This window comes from Erinaceus europaeus, chromosome 4 (genome assembly GCF_950295315.1).
Source record: "Erinaceus europaeus chromosome 4, mEriEur2.1, whole genome shotgun sequence".
NCBI lineage: Eukaryota > Metazoa > Chordata > Mammalia > Eulipotyphla > Erinaceidae > Erinaceus > Erinaceus europaeus.
The window spans coordinates 68,316,783-68,337,981 of record NC_080165.1 but is presented as its reverse complement, the minus strand read 5'-3'; the positions used below and the strand labels follow the sequence as shown (position 1 = coordinate 68,337,981).

At 46.4% G+C, this 21,199-nt stretch overlaps 1 protein-coding gene across 2 annotated transcripts in view; it reads left to right on the top strand.

The window, feature by feature from the left end:
• Nucleotides 1-21,120, top strand: part of MRPS18A (mitochondrial ribosomal protein S18A) — a 23,541-nt gene extending 2,421 nt beyond the window's left edge. The window contains exons 2-6 of one of the 2 annotated variants that reach the window (XM_007530409.3): nt 7,120-7,151; nt 10,609-10,716; nt 17,352-17,475; nt 17,730-17,799; nt 20,660-21,120. In XM_007530409.3, the coding sequence (XP_007530471.1) occupies nt 7,120-7,151; nt 10,609-10,716; nt 17,352-17,475; nt 17,730-17,799; nt 20,660-20,804 (479 nt within the window). In that variant the 3' untranslated portion in view covers nt 20,805-21,120. The remainder of the gene's footprint in view (nt 1-7,119; nt 7,152-10,608; nt 10,717-17,351; nt 17,476-17,729; nt 17,800-20,659) is intronic. The other variant, XM_060189835.1, reaches the window with a different exon arrangement.
• Nucleotides 21,121-21,199: the final 79 nt, after the last annotated feature.

Below are 21,199 nucleotides of genomic sequence, written 5' to 3'. Positions count from 1 at the left end.
AAAACTCAGGACCTCGTCAGTGTTCATGAAACCTCAGCACCAGTGCTCCTGCCTATAGTGATTCAGTGGCTTTCCCTCTCTTTTTTTTTTTCTACTAGAGCTAGAACCAAGAAGAAATAAGACACTTGCAGCAGTGTTCTACCATTTATGAAGCTTCCCCCTGCCCCCCCCCCATTGTTGGGGGCTGGGGACTTGAACCTGGGTCCTCACTTATGGTGATGCTTGCACTCTACTGGGTGGGGCACCACCTAACCCCTAAACCAGTGGTTCTCAATTGCAGGTTATTTTTGTCTCCCAGGGAATGTGTCACAGTATCTGGAGACATTTCTTCCTATCCCTGGCTTCTGGTCTGTAAAGGCTAGGTGCTTCTTCTTCTTCTTCTTCTAGCGTTTCCTTCTTCCGTAGCCAGTCAACAGCATCAGGTTGAGCCTGATGTAAAGTTTCGAGACCTCCTTTGAATCTGGAGAGGTGGCAGTCGTTGACTATGTGGGTCATAGACTGTCTGTAGCCGCAAGGGCAGTTTGGGTCGTCTCTGGCTCCCCAGCGATGGAACATAGCGGCGCACCGGCCATGGCCTGTTCGATAGCGATTGAGGAGGGCCCAGTCATAACGTGCTAGGTCAAAGGTGCTGCTAAACATTAACAGTACAGAGGATAGCTCCCCACAACAAAGAACCTACTGGTCTGAAATGTCAGTTGTGTTACTGTTAAGAAATCTTGATTGCGGGCTGGGAAGACAGCATAAAGGCTATGCAAAAGCCTTTCAAGCCTGAGGCTCTGAGGTCTGAGGTTCAATCTCCAGCACCACCATAAGCCAGAACTGAGCAATGTCCTGGTAAAAAATAAAAATTATAAAAAAAAAGAAATCTTGGTCGGGAGTCAGGCGGTAGCACAGCAGGTTAAGTGCATGTGGCGCAAAGCACAAGGACCGGCATAAGGATCCCGGTTTGAGCCCCGGGCTCCCCACCTGCAGGGGAGTCGCTTCACAAGTGGTGAAGCAGGTCTGCAGGTGTCTGTCTTTCTCTTCCCCTCTCTGTCTCCCCCATCTCTCTCCATTTCTCTCTGTCCTATCCAACAATGACAACAAGAATAACTACAACAATAAAACAACAAGGACAACAAAAGGGAATAAATAAATATTTTTTTGAAAAGTTTAAAAAAAAAAGAAATCTTGGTCATGAGCTGGGGAGATCATGTATGTTCATACAAAAAAGACTTTTGTGCCTGAGGTGCTAAAGGTCCCAAATTCAAGCCCCAGTACCACCAAAAGTCAGCTGAGCAGTGCTTCAGTAAAATTTAAATAACTCCTGGTCTCAAGCTTGATGATCTATACAAAGCAATATATATATATTATGGAAAAAGCAAAATTAAAGGAAGTAAAAAATAGAAATTGTGTTTTACTAAGTGCTTATAAGCTCTTTACTAGGTTTTCCACGTAATATTTACTCAATCTTCTCAGCAATTCTCAAATTACTGACATTTTTACAGATGAGAAATCAGGCCCGGAGGGGAAATTCTACCCAGTATCATAGAACTGTCAATGGTGGAATTGGAAGTAGAGTCGGCACTCTTCTCCAACACTCTGCCAGTACCTTGGTATTCAGTGGCAGAGCTTCCCAGTAGATCTGCCCTTTTCCTGAAAGCATCCTCGGTTAACCTGCTAAAGTCCATTTAATGCCTTTATAGTTGATAGTACTATACCAGCAAAGATTGCATTAGGCGGCCTTGTGATAGCACAGTGGAAGACTACAGGCATGAGATACTGAGTTTGATTCCAACACCATGTGTGTCAGTGATAATCTGGTTCTCTTTATGTTAATAAATCTTTTAAAAATAGATTGAATTAGACTTCATTTCTGCCTTATCACTCATAGAACTACTGTGATAGATGTATTTAAAGCAAAACCAGACACTCAGGATTGTGTGAATTAACAGTAATGATCCATCACACACTTAGAGTATGTTGAAATGAATACAGGCTGAAGAGACTTTTCTTCATCTCTTACAGTTAGCTAGCAGAGTTTGTGGAAGATCTAGCTTTTAAAAACAAGGAATGGGGGAGTCAGGCTATAGCGTAGCGGGTTAAGCGCGGGTGGCACAAAGCGCAAGGATCGGTGTAAGGATTCCAGTTTGAGCCCTGGCTCCCCATCTGCAGGGGAGTCGCTTCACAGGCGGTGAAGCTGGTCTACAAGTGTCTATCTTTCTCTCCCCCTCTGTCTTCCCCTCCTCTCTCCATTTCTCTCTGTCCTATCCAACAATGATGACAACAATAATAATAACTACAACAAAAAACAAGGGCAACAAAAGGGAATAAATAAATAAATAAAATTTAAAAACTTAATTTAAAAAAAAAGGAGTGGATGAGTTGAGAACTTTAAAGAATTCAAGGAACACACTCCAGAGTAACTTGCTGGTGGAAAGGGATTTTTGTATAACAATAAGACTTCATTCTGAAGCATATTGTAGAAGGGCATTTCCTCAGGATTCAAGAGAAAAGGTGTGGTGGTAGCAGGAAAATCAGAAAACTTTAATGATAGAATTAAAGATAAACATGGGGAGCAGTGCTTGAGTGAGGAAGGAGTTTAACCAGAAGTACTGGCACACCTCCCAAATGCACTCCAAGCCCTGACCCCACATGAAACCATCAGTGGCGCCTTTTAGCTCTCCTGCCATTCAGTTATTCCTTCCTGATTTCCATGACTTCTTTCCAAGAAGGACTTTGGTCTCTGCAGCAGCACCCTCCAATTCATCTTCTTCTATTTCCTCCTTTACTAAACAGTTGGGTCTTTATAGCACTGTAGCTCATTGTGTCTGTTTACATGGCCATCAAGGTCTTTTTGCGTTCACTGCGGTCTCACCACAATGCTGTTTGCTCTAGACTGTTATAATTCAGTTATCTTGGATTGCATCCTAGACGAGTATTTACTGCAATACTCAAAGGACCTCTTTACAAGGCATGAATTTTATTATAGTGAAGTTCTCATACTGGGTTTAGCTTCTTTCCTTCCTCTAGGGCAAACAAAGACTGTGTCTCCTTATTCTGTAAGGTAGAACTGGGTTGTATACTCTGTTGGGGTTCAGCTAGCTAACTCATGAAACAAGTGATTTAATGTGCAAGGGAAGCACCTTTCTGTAAAGATTTTGGCCCTTAATTGGAGTTTAGAAAAATTGAGTTGGGGGAGCCAGGCTGTAGCGCAGCGGGTTAAGCGCACATGGCGCAAAGCGCAAGGACCGGAGTAAGGATCCCGGTTCAAGCCCCCGGCTCCCCACCTGCAAGAGTCGCTTCACAGGCGGTGAAGCAGGTCTGCTGGTGTCTATCTTTCTCTCTCCCTCTCTGTCTTCCCCTCCTCTCTCCATTTCTCTCTGTCCTGTCCAACAACGATGACGTCAATAATAACTACAACAATAAAGCAACAAAGACAACAAAAGGGAATAAATAAATAAATAAATATTTTTTTAAAAAAAGAAAAATTGAGTTGGGGCAGGGAGACAGCATAATGGTTATGCAAAGGGATTCTCATACCTGAGGCTTCAAGGCCCCAGTTTCAGTCCCCTGCACCACCATAAACTAGAGCTGAGCAGGGCAGTGCTCTGGTTAAAACAGAAAAGCAAAAATGGTGAGGGTAGATAGCATAGTAGTTATACAGAGAGACTCTCATGCCCTCCAGAATCCCAAGTTCAGTCCCCGGCACCACCATAAGCTAGAGCTGAGCAGTGCTCTGATTAAAAAAAGAAAGAAAGAAAAAATTGATTTGTATCTTCCCTTAGTTCACTTGATATAGAACACAAAGGGTTATTCCACCTTTTTCTTTATTTTTCCCCAGCTCTTTCCAAACAGGGTTTCTGTTAGTGCCTAAATCTCTTAGTCCAGCTCTTCTTAACCGCTCCCACTTCTCTTGACTGGAGAAGAGGCCAGGGATAAATGGATCTCAGGTTTTATTTGCTTTTGCCATGTTTTTGTATGCACACAGGAAATCAATACTATTTTGATTCCTATCTCCTGTTTTCGGAGGCTTAAAATCTACTAGGGCCTCTAGAGGCTCCAGCCAGACCTTCTACCCCAGCACTTAGACACCACCCTCATCAGTCTCAGTCTCGTATAAATTCTCAGGTCATTCCTTCTGATTTGACAAATTGTCTATTAGATAAGCATCTGTCTATTGTTTTACCCACTGGCTTATAGTAAGATGATTCACTGGCTCAGAATTGTTGTGTGGGGAGCTCGTGAACTGTGGAGCTTGCCACAGACTTTGATCTCTTTTCCAGGGGCCAGTGGGATGACTTCAGGGTTTGGTTCTTTGCCGGGAGTGATGTGTGTTTTGTTAGACTTGTTTACCTCATGGTTGGGACCCAAGTGCCTTTACTAAGAGGGGGTTCACATGTTTATCCCCCTTGTGCTTCCGGGCATTGTTTTCCTGCTGGCTGGCGAGGTGGTGTTGGGATGCATCTCTTATTCCTTCTCTTCCAACCTACCTACTCCTATTTGGTTGTCCCCATCCCCTCTCCCAGCTTGGTTTTTGCAGCCTGGTTAAGTCTCCAAAAGCCCTTCGCTTCCCCACATTTGAAAGTTAACATGGTGCATTCACCATCCCCCTACAGCTGTGCTGGCCTCCAGTCTGAGCAGCAGGTTGAGTCTCACCCACACCCCATTTGTGCTGGGCTCTGTTCTGTACAAGCAGATCCTTGTGTACGGTGACGCATTTTCTTTTACAAGGTTTTTGTTGTTGTTGTTTTATTTTGTTTTGTTTTTTACAGGTTTCTACCCAGTTTGTCATTGAATTGATTAGTGATTATAGTATTCTCTGGAGAAAGCCTCAGGGCCTTTCTGACCATTGTCATTCCTCCGTGTGTCTGGAGTTAGACATTTACAGACGCTCAGGTTGGTTGGTTGTTTTGGAGTAATAAGTCTTCATGAATGGCCTTACCCAGAGAACAAATGAGGAACAATTCCAGGCGGACAGTCTGTGTTCAATTAGGTGTCTGTCACAAAGCTCAGTGAGCACAGATGCTGCCATGGGCCTCTGGTTAGGTTAGAATTGCCTCCCATTTTTCCTTAGACCTTCTCTTTCTCTCTTTTTTACTGGTTATTATTATTATTATTGTTATTATTACAAAATCAGTACGGGTCTATTTTAAATAACTTTCAAAAATACAGACATAAAGAAGAAAATTAAGTCAGTACTGGCACCACTGAGAGAGAATCAGTATCACTCGTTACATATGTAGCTTCAGGGCTGTGTGAGCCTCCTGCAACCCAGGTCTAATTATACATATATACACGTGTGTGTGTGTGTGTGCGTGTGTGTGTGTGTGTGTGTGTGTGCGTGCGCACGCATGCGCACACGCACGCACACTTGTGGACATATTTCTAAAGAGAATTACACAACTTTCACTAGATTAAATTAACAACTTTAGCCTTTCTCTAGTCTGTCGAGTAAAATTAAATTATGGTAGACAGGCTACTGTTAAAAAAATAAGATCTTAATTGTTTTGGGAGACATTTTTCAGTCTGGCTCTGTGGGCTCAATTTTTCTGTTAGTCAGAAAGGGACTGTGACAGTATTTTTGCTCCCTAAATACTACTCAGTGTGTACTGAGCATCTGCTATTCACCAGTTCCTATGCTAACAGCCATCGCTTCTCTCTAAAGAAACTGGAAGAATGAGGAAGAATCTCCAAGAACTTCCTGTTTCATTATATTTGCCAAATGTGGGCTACTAGCTTGGTTCTTCCTTTAAATGCTGGAGTTGTCACTCTTTATGCTGGTTAAGTAAGATAAGGAATGGATACCACTCACTCCCAACCTCTTTGTCCTATTAGATTTTATTTATTTATTTATTTATTTATTTATTGCCTCCAGGGTTATCGCTGGGTCTCAGTGCCTGCACTATGAATCCACTGCTTCTGGAGGCAGTTTTTCCCGTTTTGTTGCCCGTGGTATTATTATTGTTATTGCTGTTGGATAGAACAGAGAGAAATCAAGAGAGGAGGGGAAGACAGTGAAGGGAAGAGAAAGATAGACACCTGCAGAACTGCTTCACCACTTATGAAGTGACCCCCCTGCAGGTGAGGAGCTAGGGGCTTGAACCAGGATCCTTATGCCGGTCCTTGTGCATCACACTATGTGCGCTTAACCCACTGCACTACCACCCGGCCCCCTGTTAAATTGATTTAACACAAGCTCTAGGATGAGTTTGGAGACTAAACTTGTCTTACTGTGTATCCACTATGAGGCCACTGGAGCAGCGCTAGTTCAGTGTTCTTAGATTACAAACTCTCCTTTGGGTTGAGCCAGCTAGGGTATGTGCCTTGCTTGGGCACAGCCCAAGTTCAAGACCTAGCACCACATGGGAGGTGCTATAGCACCAGAGGAAGTTCTGATACTGTGGTGTCTTCCCCTCTCCCTACCTGAATGTGACTTTCCGTCTCTTTGCCTGAATGAAAAGGTGGTCTAGAGCAGTGAAATTGCACAGAGTGCTATCTCTGCCAGAGAGAAAGAAGGGGAGGGGGGTGATTGCAAACTCTCTGAGATCAAAAACTACATTTGTCAAATTGTCTTCATGAAAGGACATAAGCATTGGGTGCTTTGAAAAGCTCTTTTAGTGACCAGGGAGCTGGTTTAGCAGGTAGAGCACAGGACTTGCATGTGTGATCCCAGCACCACATATACCATAGAACTGTACTCCGGTCTGTTTCTCTTTCACACATACAAAATCACTTTTTCTTTCCTTCATTTGTTTCTTTCTTAAACAAAATGAAGGTCTTTCAGATGCTGCCTCACCCCACCCCATTGCTAGCCACTGTGATTGAGGATCTTGCCGAGTTCCCTTGGACAGTACCAAGATGTACCTTGGCTTAGAAAGGGAAACCCAGTATGGAGACCCTTAATGCCAGAGAGATAATATTACTTAGGCATCTTGGTCTGCCCCCTACCCAGCCTCAAAGGCACCGAGCCTTGGCACTTGGAGCTGAACCCTGTCATGCTTTCTCTTCCAGGTAGGGACCGTGGGAGCGTGTAGCTCCAAGGCTCCACTTTTCTGCATGTGTAGAGTTTGAACTGTTACTTGAAACTCCCTGTTCCTTATTAAATGGCTGACCTATTTTTTCCCCTTTATCTCTTAGTGGTGGAGATCCAAGAAGGGAAGACGACTATAGTAAGTATCGTTGAACTGGCCACTTCTAACCTCTTTAACACTTGGAGCTGCCTGGCTGCTCCTCAGAGGGAGAGAGGACGGCCCAAACTGGCTCCAGGATCAGCTCTCCTCTGTGACCATAAATTTTTCAGGCTGCGTGTTGTGGTGTCATTAATCGGGAACAGTCACTGCGCCTGGATGGCAGCATCTGTTATTTGATTAAAGTGGCCTTTCATATGACAAGGTCTCAGAGGTCTTTGCTGATAACTGTTCTTTGGCGGGTAACACATCCGTTTCCCAATAGGAAGACTAAGGCGATGGCAGGACTAAAGAGCAAGAGTAAGCTATCCAGGCTGGCAGCCCACATCTTAGTCACTGCCTTTCTGTCCAGCATGACTAAGTACTCTTCAAGTGATGGCTGTTCAGAGGGATCGCTTTCTGAGCCCTGGGCTAACTAGCTGGAGTCCTGACCTGCCTGCCTATTGTTAAGAAAGCTGGAATAATTCTTCACATACATGTCCCCTTTTCCTCACTGGGCCCACTTACCTCCTTTCCAGGGGAATCGTGGGGCCTAGATTATCCTATAATCCCTGAAGCACATTGTTTTCACATGGCCTTCCATGGCACCAAGAAATCCTCAACCACTCCTTGTCATCCTGTGCTTTAACCCTCTGGAAGCTACGAAGCTTGATCCCCTCTGCCTTTGCACTGTTTAACCTTAAAACAGTTCTTTTTAGAGGATTCCACTGCCTTAAAGCACGTTTTTTGGCTCCCTTATGTGGAAATAAGCATTCACCCTATAAAATCCCATGCTAAGCAGAATAGTGCTTTAAATGTCTGTCTGTCTCTCTCTCTCCCTCTCTCTCTTTCTCTCCTTTCACTCATGAAATCATTGTTGTTGTTTTAGCCCATCCTTGGCCTCACACAAGTTTAATTTCACTGGTCTGGCCAGCCTTTTTTGTCCTCATAGATTACCAGAGTTTCCTCAGGTGCTACAGGACCTCCTGTGTGGTGTTGGAGCTCAGACCTGGACCAGACACATAGCAAGGCACATACACCTTACCCAGTGAGCATTCTCCAGTCCCTAAAATGATATTTAAAATTTTTAAATAATTATACTTCCCTTACTAACTTATGGGCATAGTGAGAATATGTGTGAATCATTTTTAGCACAGAGCCAGACAAATAAGAGAAAGCTGATAAATGTTAGCTACCCCCCCCACCATAACCCTCCCTCCCGAGGTCCACCACCTTCCTACCCACTTCTCCATGTCTGCCATAATTGCAGTGGCCTGGGCAGTGAGAGATCAGTAGGCCAGCACAGCAAAGAGCTGCTTCCAGCTTCCCTTTCCTGTTTGCCAGGTCTCCCTAGGAGACAGTCCTATCCCAACATCATTCCAAATCCATAGCCAACATCATTCCAAATCCATAGCCTCAGCCAGCAAGTCTGTCTGTCTGTCTTTTTTAATGTCTTTATTATCTTTTTATTTATTTTCTATTGAGAGGCTAATGGTTTACAGTATAGTCTTTTTTCTTCTCACCACTCCCATCATCAAAGGTCCCTATCCCTACCCCCATAGGTAAGCACTGTGTTTCTCCCAGTCTTTGATAGGTTGACTTTTTTTTTTCACATTCATATCTCCTATTCTCTATATTCCATAGATGAATGAAACCATTCTGTTGTTGTCCTTCACCTCCTTGCTTGCTTCACTAAGCGTGAGTTTTCCAGTTCCATCCACTTTATCCCAAAGCACACCATACCATCTTTTTTATTGCTGAGTAATACTCTGTTGAGTATATGTCCCATAATTTTTTTTAATCCGGTCATCTGCTGCTGATGGGTATTTTAGTTGTTTCCAAGTTTTTGCTATTGTGAATAAAGCCGCTATGAACTTGGAGGTTCATATATCCCTTCAAATCATTGTTATTATATCTTTTTGGGTAAATGCCTCAGAGTGGAGTTGCTGGATCATAAGGTATTTCCATTTGCATTTGTTTAAGGATTCTCTACACTGTTCTCCATAATGGCTGTACCAATTTGAACTGCAGCAAGTCTTTCCACCGTTTCCCTCTTGTGATTGACACTGACTCCCAGATCATTGGTTTGTTGCCCTTAGTAATTCTGAGACTGTGTCAATGGGATACAGCACTAGTAGTGAGGTCATTTCACACATGGCCTCTACAAGGTTTAAGATGGCATACAAAATGATAAAAGTAAGGAGAGCAGAGGAATGCATTTTCCCATCTCTGTGTTTTTGTTTTTAAATGTGTTTTACTTATTTCACAACATATAAAACGAGAGGAAACCAGAGTATCACTCTGGCATGTGTAGTGCCAGGGATCAAACTTAGGGCCTCATGCTCAAAAGTTTAGTTCTCTGCATACACTGGGTCACCTCCTGGGCCATCCTTTGTGTTTTTTTGTTTTGTTTAGAATAGAAATGTTTGCCTCCAGGGTTACTGCTGGGGCTCAGTGCCTACACCATAAATCCTGGAAGCCATTTTTCCCCCTTTTGTTGCCCTTGTTGTTATAGCCTTGTTGTGGTTATTGTTGTTGATGATGTCATTTGTTGTTGGATAGGACAGAGAGAAATGGAGAGAGGAGGGGAAGACGGGGAGAGAAAGAGACACCTGCAGACCTGCTTCACCGTGCTTTGCGCCATGTGCACTTAATCTGCTACACTACCGCCTGACCCCCCGTTTTGTTTTTTAATATATTTTATTTGTATTTTAATGAAACAGAGACCAGAACACTACTCAGCTCTGGCTTATGATGCAGAGATTGAACCTGGGACTTTGGAACCTCAGACATGAAAGTCTTTCTGTTTAACCATTATGCTGTCTTCCCCTATCTCTGTGGTTTTGTTTCTTTCTCTTTGTCTTGAGAACGAGAGGTAGGGAGGCAAGTGATAGCACACCCAGTAGAGTACACATGATACCATTTGAGAAGACCCAGGCCCAAGCCCTGAGGCCTCACCTCAGAGGGAACGCTTTACCAAGCACTGGAACAATGCTACAGTGTCTCTTCTCTCCCTCCCTCCCTTCTCTCTTTAAGTCTTTTTATTTATTTATTGTTGGATAGAGACAAATTGAGAGGGCAGGGGAAGCTAGAGAGAGGGAACGAGGCAGATAGACACCTGTAGCCCTGCTTCACCATTCATGAAGCTTTCCCCCTGCAGGTGGGGGCCAGGGGCTCAAACCCAGAGTCCTTTGTGCATTGTAGCTCAACCAGGTGTACCACCACCTGGCCCCTGCAGATTTGATTTTTCTTGAGACTTCTCTCTTTGACTTATAAAGAACTAGCCACTCTTTCTGTCTCTCTGACCTCATAAGGCTTTTCCTCTGCCTGTGCATTCGTGGTATTTCTTCCTCTTAGAAAGATGCTAGTCCTGGTGGATTAGGGTATCACCCTATGAGTCCATTGCTCAAGGCCCAGACAATCCACACAATCTCACTGGCTCTCTTTCTCTGCCATCTAGATTGAAGGCCGTATCACTGAGACTCCCCAGGAAAGTCCAAATCCCCATAACCCCTCTGGCCAGTGCCCCATCTGCCGGTGGAACCTGAAGCACAAGTACACCTATGAGGTGAGTCGGTGTGTAGATGCTCAACTCCAAATGTCAAGGAGGTCAGATTCCTTGCTTAATTTAAGCAGAGTCCTCCCACTGCAGAGCCCCGCCAGCCACTGCTGCATCTCATGGAGGCACCAAAGACAGACACATGCTGGTCACTGGTTTCCCCATCCTGACTTCACATTAAAATCACAGAAGAGCTCGAAAAGCTCAGGCCTCATCCCCAAACCGTGATTCAGTTGGGCTAGGATGGGTCCTGACCATCATTAGTTTGATAGCTCCCCAAGTGACTCTGATATGTAGCCATGCTAAGGTCACTGACCAGGCTCAAGGTCTGGCTGTGATTCTGACCACTAGGGCCCTGTAATGCAGTCTTGCAGGATCACGCTCCCAAGGGGATGGAATTGGAGTCTAAGTTTGAATCTCCTCCGCCTCCTCCTCCTCCTCCTCTATATAGTTAAAGAGTTCTCACTGTGCTCTGGGGACATGTAACAGTCTGTTTCCATCTTAGGGGCCATAAGACCCCTATTTGCGGGGGTAGGTGGTAGCATACCTGGTTGAGTGCACGTTACAATGCACAAGGACCCAGGTTTGAGCCTCTAGTCCCCACCTGTAGGGAGAAAGCTTTGCAAGTGGTGAAATAGTGCTGCAGGTGTCCCTCTGTCTCTCCCTCTCTATCATACCCTTCCCTCTCAATTACTGGCTGTTTCTATCTAATAAATAAAGATAAAGAATTTTTTTTAAAAAGACCCCTATTTGCTCTAGCCCTTCAGAGCTATTTCAAAGAACAAGAAAGTAGTGAATAATAACATCAGCCACCTGCATTGAGTGCATGCACTATTTAAGGATCTACATATCTTTTTTTTAATACTTATTTATTCCCTTTTGTTGCCCTTATTGTTTTATTATTGTGGTTATTATTGTTGTTATTGATGTCATTGTTATTGGATAGGTCAGAGAGAAATGGAGAGAGGAGGAGAAGACAGGGAGAGAAAGATAAATACCTGCAGACCTGCTTTACTGTTTGCCAAGTGACCACCCCCTGCAGGTGGGGGAGCTGGGGGCTCAAACCAGGATCCTTACAAGGATCTACATATCTTAATTGACTTCATTTTCACACTATCCCTTGTTTTACAGGTGAGAAAATTGAAGCATGAGAAGGCACATTAAATTGCTTCAGATCGGGGGTCGGGTGGTAGCACAGTGGGTTAAGCACACATGGCACAAAGTGCAGGGACTGGCGTAAAAATATCAGTTCGAGCCCCCAGCTCCCCACCTGTAGGGCTATTCACTTCACAAACGGTGAAGCAGGTCTGCAGGTGTCTTTATGTTTTTCTCCCCCTTTCTGTCTTCCCCTCCTCTCTCGACTTCTCTCTGTCCTATCCAACAACAATGACATAAATAATAATAATAAGCACCACAACAAGGGCAACAAAAAGGGAAAAAATTAGTCTCCGGGAGCAGTGGATTTGTGGTGCAGGCGCCGAGCCCCAGAAATAGCCCTGAAGGAAATAAATAAGTTGCTTCAGATCACCTTAAGTATCAGAGCTAGGATACAAACTCTGGACACAAAACACAGACAGAGTCTGCTAGCTCAACTACTGAGTACTTTGTTGCCTCTCTACAGATAGTACAGGACTAAAGGAATCATGGACACTGCTGTGGAGAAGTTAGACTTGCCCTTCAGAATTGTACCCATGACATTAAGCATCCTATTTTTAGGCTTCAGGTGATTTGGGCTCCAGGCCAGTCATGACTGCAAGCTGTTCCTATGTACCTCTCTGGAATAGGATAACTAAGGGTGCAGAGATCCTAGTCAGGTGGTAAGAGCAGGGAAGGCCAGCCACATGCCCAGGGGATCTGAACAGAATGACCCAACTAATCTCCTGGGCTGAGAGCCTTGGCTTCAGGCCACCCCGAAGGGGGATGTTTTTCCACCCTGCCCTGGGCACTTCTGCTGATGACAGGATAGGAGTAATAGGAAGCTTGCAGGCCAAGGGGCAGTGTTCACAGCTACTTATGACTTGGACTTTAGTGGGCACACTTGATGTCTCAGCCTCAGATGTGGAAGTGACCCTCCACACTGATGATTACCCTGGATTCTCTTCCCACCAGCCATTTCCAGAAGATGGACCAAACTCTTCTGTTTATCCAGTAGAAGAAATCCAATCCCCTCCAAGGTGAAGGCTAAAGTTGTTTTTCCTTTCACCCGTTTCCACTCAGGAGATGGTTAGCCTGAACTGCACAAAGCTATCTGCTGGCTTGGCAACCTGTGAGGGGCGGGGCTGGGGCTGTGAGCCCAGTGCATTAGTCCTGGATAATCCAATCCAAGTTCTTTTCATCAGATTCTGAAGATTACAGAGATGGGAATTGGGGCCTGGGTCCCTCTGGAGCTGTCCAGTGATTAAAACAAATCTGCAGTTACATACAAGGCTCCTGCCAGGGCAACAAGTCCGTTTGGGGAACATGACTGCTACAGTGGGCATGCCAGGCCTCGAGCTGGGCAGGGTGGGGAATGGCTGCTTTAACCCCCTCAGCCATCCAATGAGAATGTCTTGTCTTGATTCTGACTGTCTACCCTTGTTTCCTTGACTTATCCAAAGCAGTCTGATAGGCCAGAGGAAGCCTGAGAATCCATTTACATCTATCTAGTCACAGGAGGCTTAGAAGATAAGGGCTTACCTCCACAACCTGGCCCCTCCTCCTCAGCTTGTGTTCTTCTTGCACTTCTCAGGGAGTAGCTGAAGGTGAAGGGGCTGTATGCCTGTCTTCTGACCTGTCCCTTGTGAATTTTGGAGGTAAAAATATATAACATACCCCCGGTGCCCTCAACCTCACAAAGGAAAACAGCCCTTTTGTCACTAGGAATGATAATGCAGATGCACAAAAGACTAACACTTGTTTTAACACTTAATTTTATATGAGAGGGAGAGACTGGAGCACCATTCCACTCTGGCATATATGATGCGGGGATCAAAGCCACGGCCTCATGCATGCAAATCCTGCACTACCCACTGAGCCGCACTGGCTGCTGTTGACTCTACTCAAAGAGTTTCTAGTCTCTAGCCTCGTGCATCAAAGGATCAGGAAATATTAGAGGGGCCAAAGAGGTAGATCACTGGGTAGAACGGTTTGAACCCTTTGTCTACAGTGCTCTGGTGTCTCGCCATCATCCCCCCGTCTGAATGAAGACATGATCCAGAGCAGTGAAATCACATACAAACAAAGCTCTGGCTCAGTTAAAAAAAATGTCTTGGGGTCTGGGTAGTGGTGTACCTGGTTGAGCACACGTTACTATGCTCAAGAACCCCAGTTCAAGCCTTCTGCTTCCTACCTGCAGGCAGAGAAGCTTCAGAAGTAGTGAAGCAGGGCTGCAGGGCTCTCTCACTCAGGCTTTCTCTCTGCCCCCAGGGTTATTGCTTCACCATTTGTGAAGCGTCCTCCTGACAGATGCGGAGCCATGTCCTTCCACATAGTGATATGTGCATTTAACGGGATACACTTCTGCCCCGCCCCCAGTGTCTTTCTCTATCTCAATTTCCGTTTCAATTTTCTGTCCTATCGTATAAAATAAATATATAGAATTAAAAAAAAAAAACAGGCCCAGGTGATGGCGCACCTGGTTACAGCATGCAAGGACCCAGGTTTCAGTCGCTGGTCCCCACCTGAAGGGAGAAGGCTTTTCGAGTGGTGAAGCACTGTTGTAGGTGTCTGTCTCTCTTCCTGTCTATCGCTCCCTTCTCTGTTGATTCCTGGCTGTCTCCAATAAATACATAAAGATAACTTTTAAAAATTTTAAAAAACAACCTTACTGTGGGTTGGGAGATGGCTTACCCAGTAGGATGCACACTTTACCACACATGAGGACTTCCGTTTGAGTTTGACTACCACATGGGAGCACCTGCATGGGGGAGGCTTCACAGGTAATAGAATGGGTAGTGTGGTGTGCTGTGGTGTGTGTATACACACACGCGCGCACACGCACACACGCCTCTGCCCCCCTTTTTTAATTTTTTTTAATATTTTTTTTGTAATTTTTTATTTATCTTCCCTTTTGTTGCCCTTGTTGTCTTTTTTTTTATTGTTGTTGTAGTTATTGTTGTTGTAGTTGATGTCGTCGTTGTTGGATAGGACAGAGAGAAATGGAGAGAGGAGGGGAGGACAAAGAGGAGGAGAGAAAGACAAGACACCTGCAAATCTGCTTCACCACCTGTGAAGCGACCCCCTTGCAGGTGGGGAGCCGGGGCTCGAACCAGGATCCTCATGCCGGTCCTTGTGCTTAGCACCACCTGCGCTTAACCCGCTGCACTACCGCCCGGCTTCCCCCCCCCCCCCTTTTCTTTTTTGTTTTGTTGCCAGAGCAAACTGTGTGGGGATTGAACCTGGCAGAGCCTCACACCTGAGAGTCTCTTTGCATAACCATTATGCTGTCTACCCCTGCCTCCCTCTTAAGATTTGTATTTATTTATTACATCTGAGAGTTTCACATGAGACAAAGGTAAGGGGAGAAAGAGAATGAAGTAAAATCACTGCCCCAGCACTTGCAGTTCTGGGAGTAGAACTGGAACCTCAGGTCTGATGCTCTCGTGGTTGAGCCATTTCCCCAGCCACTGTACCTTAAAAAAGTAATAGGGGGTTGGGTGGTAGCACAGCAAGTTAAGCACACATGGTATGAAGTGCAAGGACCGGCAGAAGGATCCCAGTTCAAGCCTCCGGCTCCCCACCTGCAAGGGGGTCGCTTTACAAGTAGTGAAACAGGTCTACATCTTCTCTTTCTCTCGTCTTTCTCATTAATAAACAAAATATATAATAATAATAATAGGCCAACAAAATAGTTCACTTGGGTAAAGCACTACTTTGCCATGTGCACAGCCCAGGTTTGAGCCCAACCCCCCACTATGTTAAAGGAAGCTTTAGTCCTTTTCTTTTTTATATATATATTTATTTATTTATTCCCTTTTGTTGCCCTAGTTGTTTTATTATTGTAGTTATTATTGTTGTCATTGTTGTTGGATAGAACAGAGAGAAATGGAGAGAGGAAGGGAAGACGGGGAGAGAAAGATAGACACCTGCAGACCTGTTTCACCGCCTGTGAAGTGACTTCCCTGCAGGTGGGGAGCCAGGGGCTTGAACCCGAATCTTTATGCCAGTCTTTGCACTTTGCACTTAACCTGCTGTGCTACCGTAAGTTTTAGTCCTATGGGTGTGTATGTGTGTCTGTCTGTCTGTCTGTCTTTATATCCTTATCTGAAAAAGTCTGCATAGAGGGTGAAGCTCCAGAGATGCTCAAAATTTAAATAAAATCAGTTTGCATGGTGGAATTCTACAGGCAGAAAGCTCCAGATCAGAGTAACCCCAGTAGGGAAAAAATTGTTTTTCTCTTTTTACTAAGTTGAGCGGTCCATGGGTAGAGTTCAGAATTTATAGGTATAGAGTCTCAAGTTCAAACTCTGATACTGCATATACTAGAGTGCTCCTTTATATTCTCTCATGAACTTTCTTTTTTGCCAATTCTGGCTTATGGTGGTACAAGGGATTGAACCTGGGACCCTGGAGCCTCAGGCATGAGAGGTTGTTTGCATAACTATTATGCTGTCTCCCCTACATCTTTTTTTTTTCTCTCTATTATCTTTATTGTATAGGGATAGCCAGAAATTGAGTGGAAGGGAGAAATTGGAAGAGAGATACCTGCAGACCTGCTTCACCACTCACAAAGCTTTCCCCCTGCAAGTGGGGTCAGGGGCTTGAACGAGAGTACTTGTGCATTGGAACATGTGCACTCAACCAGATAAGCCACCACTCAGCATCCCTTTCCCTTTTTAATTTTGAATCTCACTAAGTTGGCTTTTTTATTTTTTTTTTTTGCCTCCAGGGTTATCGCTGAGGCTTGGTGCCTGCATTGCTCCTAGAGGCTATTCCCCCCTTTTTTTCCTTTATTTTTTTATTTATTCCCTTTTGTTGCCCTTGTTTTTTATTGTTGTAGTTATTATTGATGTCATCATTGTTGGATAGGACAGAGAGAAATGGAAAGAGGAGGGGAAGACAGAGAGGGGGAGAGAAAGATAGACACCTGCTACCGCTTGTGAAGTGACTCTCCTGCAGGTGGGGAGCCGGGGGCCCGAACCAGGATCCTTCAGCCGATCCTTGCACTTTGCACCACCTGCACTTGACCCGCTGTGCCCGACTCTCTATTTTTCCCCCTTTTATTGCCCTTGTTGTTTAGCGTTGCTGTTATCATTATTGTTGTTAGAAGTATTGTTATTGTTGTTGGATAGGACAGAGAGAAATGGAGAGAGGAGGGGAAGACAGAGGGGGAGAGAAAGACACCTACAGACCTGCTTCACTGCCTATGAAGTGACCCACCTGCAGGTGGGGAGCTGGGGCCTCGAACCGGGACCCTTACAGTGGTCCTTACGTTTCAGGCCATGTGTGTTTAACTCACTGTGCCACCGCCCAGAACCCTTAAGTTGGCATTTTATTTTGCTCAGGAAGAACTTGCAGACCAATGCAGAGTCTCACATGGAATGGGTGGTCTCGGTGGCATCCCAAGGGAGACTGCAACCATTTGGAATGCCCCTGTAGGCCATGTGGTCCTGGGTCCACAGTATCAAACACCTCAGCAATCCTCATCTGCTCTCCCTTTTCACTAGGATGTTCTGCTGCTAAGTCAGTTCATCCGGCCTCACGGGGGCATGCTGCCCAGAAGGATCACAGGCCTGTGCCAGGAAGAGCACCAAAAGATCGAGGAGTGTGTGAAGATGGCCCACCGAGCAGGTAGAAGGACCCATTGCTTCCGTTAGGGGAGGAGACTACAGGCATCATCCTGTCTGCCTCTCTGCCCCACCCCACCCCCAAACCCAGATGCCCACATCCCAGCCCCACCTGAAAGAGAAATAGACACCCCAAATCTTCTTTATACTCACTCCTCAGTACCAGCCTCTCACTCCCTTGGGCTTTCCCTCTGACCCCCTAGTACTGCAGAGGAAGCTACAGAAACCATCCCCTTACAACCTCTTCCTTCCATTCAGGTCTGCTCCCAAATCACAGGCCTAAGCTTCCGGAAGGATTTGTTCCGAAAAGCAAACTAAAACTTAATCGGTAAGCACACCTAGGCATCTGCATTCCAACGGCCCTCAGCTCACGCTAGCCCACTAGGGAAGCCATTGCTGGAGTTGGTTCCACAGCTCGGAAAAACTGGAGGGTTCTTTAGCTATTTTCCATTCCCCTCCAGCTTAAGCACCCCAGTCCCACCACTGGTTCCAGTGGTGCTTCTTGTGCTCCTGTCACCCTCCTTGTGCTGGCCTCAGCCTCTCTTCCCTCCCCAGGAGGACACTTAGCATAGCCATGGTACTGACTGGACTTGAGAAAGTGCTAGTCCCCAGTGTATGACATCATACTGGGTTGCTGTGGAGATGTCAAAGCATTTCTACAAAGTTATACTATCCCAGGACTAAGGTTATTAACGGGCAAAGAAAAAGAAAAAAGTGGGAGGGCTCTTTAAGAGAGGGCCACTACATATATATACAGCCATTCAAATACACAGCAACACACTTCAAGGCAGCGGCAATGTAGACTAGATAGTGATAAGTGTGTCCTAGGGCTGAATTGTGTAATTAACAAATGGCAGGAGAGGAAGGCTCCAAGATCCTGGAATCAGTCTGGTTTCCACCTTAAAACAGTGTACACACACACACACACAGAAGATAATCTCTTTTTTTGTTTGTTTTGTTTTAAGTTTTCTTTAGCTGGGAGGTGGGGGTGGATCAAAGCATCACTCTGGCACATGTGATGCCAGGGAATGAGCTCAGGACCTCAAGCTTTTAAGTCCAGTACTTCATCCACTGAACCACCTCCCAGACTGTGAGAAAGTTCCTTCTTATATTCCCACAGCCATCCTGTGTGGATTCCTTTCCCTCTCCTATCTCTGACATTACCACACTTAGAAACTCCTGCTTCTCTAATACCCCTTGTTCAGAGTGGACCCAGGTCTGTAAAGTTGATTCTGATGTGTTATCTTGCCCTCCCCTCTTTAACAGCTTCCTTCAGCCCACCCCACCGCCACCAGGCCACTTTGGTCTTTGTAGGGAACCAAAGATGATTGAAACGAGCCAGACACCCTGTCCTCCAGCACAGCTGTGCTGACCTCCAATAGAATTCAGGCCCGGAGGGTGGGAGGCCAGGCAGATACCAGCCCTGAACTGCTGGACTAGGGGGGTACAGGGGAGCTTAGTCTTCACCGCCTTGCACTTCACCCTTGGTACTGTGTCCATCTCCACCTGCTCCTCCCACCCTGCTTTCTGGCCATTGGCCAGGAGCTCTGGGGGAGCAGGACAGATAAATTAACCTCTTCCTATTTTTTCTAAATGTGCTCTGAATCTCTGGGGTAGAGCCCACTCCCTCCCCTTTTTAGGAAACAGCAGCAGGCTGAGGACACAATCCATCCTGCCCTCGCCTTTGAAGGCAAGCCAGGCCCCCTCCCTCCTATATATCCGGTATCCTTTAACGTGACACAGGATTGATGACGTGTAGGGGCTCTAGGGTTGCAAGGCAGGGTGGGAGGGGGCAGGGATAAGGGAGTCCTGGCTATGAGGGAGGTTGTTTCTCTTGCAAAAGACTTTTATGATTCCATCCAGGGGTCCTTGAGCTGTTATGTATTGGCCCAAGCCCTGCTGAGCCCCAGGGAGCCACTCTTCCTCCTTCCCCCATCCCTTCAGGAGAGGTGGGAAGGAACAGTTCATTTAGGAGCGGGTCCTTTCTAGAGCTGGAATGTTCCCAGAGAGCTGACTGGAGGCAGCCCAACCCCCTTCCCTCACCAGCTGCCTGCAGCGTGGGGCACAGACATCAGGCCCCAGTCGCTCGCTCGAGCTAGAGCTCAGCTTCCCTCAGTTCTCTTGAGGGTGAGGAGAAAAATATTGAGGGTAGCAGCTCTAGAGACCCTGGGCTCCTTGGATCACTGCTTGGGGACACTTATTCCCACACCTACAAACTAGGAGATGGCAGCAAAGGGGCTGCCAGGTCTTCCTTTACAAGGAGTCTTCTGTACCTGCACCGCCTTCCTTGAAAAAGCAGGCCCCAAGGCCAGCCCCTTCTACAACTCTGGACTTCTTCACAGACTTTCCTGTGAAGCCAGCTGAATGCAGAAGGCTGAAGTCCAGGGGTGTGCAGTTGAAATGGATTAATCAGCAGTCATTTTTTACGTTTATCTAAGTTTTCAGCCAGGGTGATTAATTGTTTTAATCGAAAAGCCCCTTGTTGGAGGGTCTCTAGAGGCGGCTTGGTTGAGCCACAACCTAGAACAAAGGCGGGAGGATCCTGACCTTTGCCATGTCTGAGCTTTCAGGATGAAGGGTGGGCCTCTGGACAGGATCCAAGTTTCAGTCTGGATGGAATGAGCCCCAATCCCAATCGGCGTGAGCCACTTTTCCGGGAACTATCAGGGCCCTGGCTGTCCCCAAAGGAGGCCAAAGTGCTGTGGGCGGGAGCCATCTTCCCCCCTCCCCCCACCCATGCCCCACTTACAGGAATCTTCCTGAGCTAGATCCTCACCCATGGGTCCTTCACCAGTTATGGCTGCCCAGGGCAGCTCCCTGGAGACCAGGGTGGCAGACTGAGCCCAATGGGAAAGAGAGAAGGATTCCTCCTCTTACATCGGCCTCCTTTTCCTTCGCCTCCTCTCTCAGCAAACACATACAAACACTGACAACTCAAGACATCAAGGGAGCCTGAGGCCCTGGGCTGCCTGACCCTGGCCACACACACTTGCAACAGCAAGAACCCAGCCCATCTGTTTACAGCACACCCTGCAGTTGCTCCCAGGAAAACCCTTACTCCTCAGGAAAGGAGAACTGGTGAGAGGGTTCATTTGACCAGCTGCAGCTTTGGCCCAAGAAAACAGCACCCACTCTCCCAGCTCCTGCTGGGCCCCACACCCTCACAACCCCTCCCGGTTGTTCCACAGGTACCTGACCCGATGGTCTCCCCACTCTGTCAAGCCTATCTACAATAAAGGTCACCGCTGGAACAAGGTGCGCATGGCTGTGGGGTCCCCCCTCCTGAAAGACAACGTCTTCTACTCACAGAGACCCCCTGTGCTGTATCACTGATAGAGAGGAGTTTCCTGAGAAGCTGGCCAACACTGCTGTGGAGCTGGGCTGGTTTCTGTGCTCTCAGCCACAAGTTTACTCCAACCCATGCCACCAGGGTGACCCAGCTCCTCCAACATGAAGAAGACAAAGGACAGTGGAACCCACTCCAGTGCTTTCCGCCTGCCTGGTAGCATGTGGTAGCATGTGGGAAGCTAGGGCAGGGAGGGCCGTTGGGCCCCATGGCAGCTGCTGTGGTCTCATGACTGACGGGCTTTGCTTGGTGCTGAGGGATCGTTTTACCCAAATAATGTCATAAACCAGGCTTATATACTCACTCACTGGCTGTGTGCTCATAGCTTGGGAAGCAGCGAGGGGGCTTGGGCCAGTTTCCGGACAGTTATTAACATTGAGTC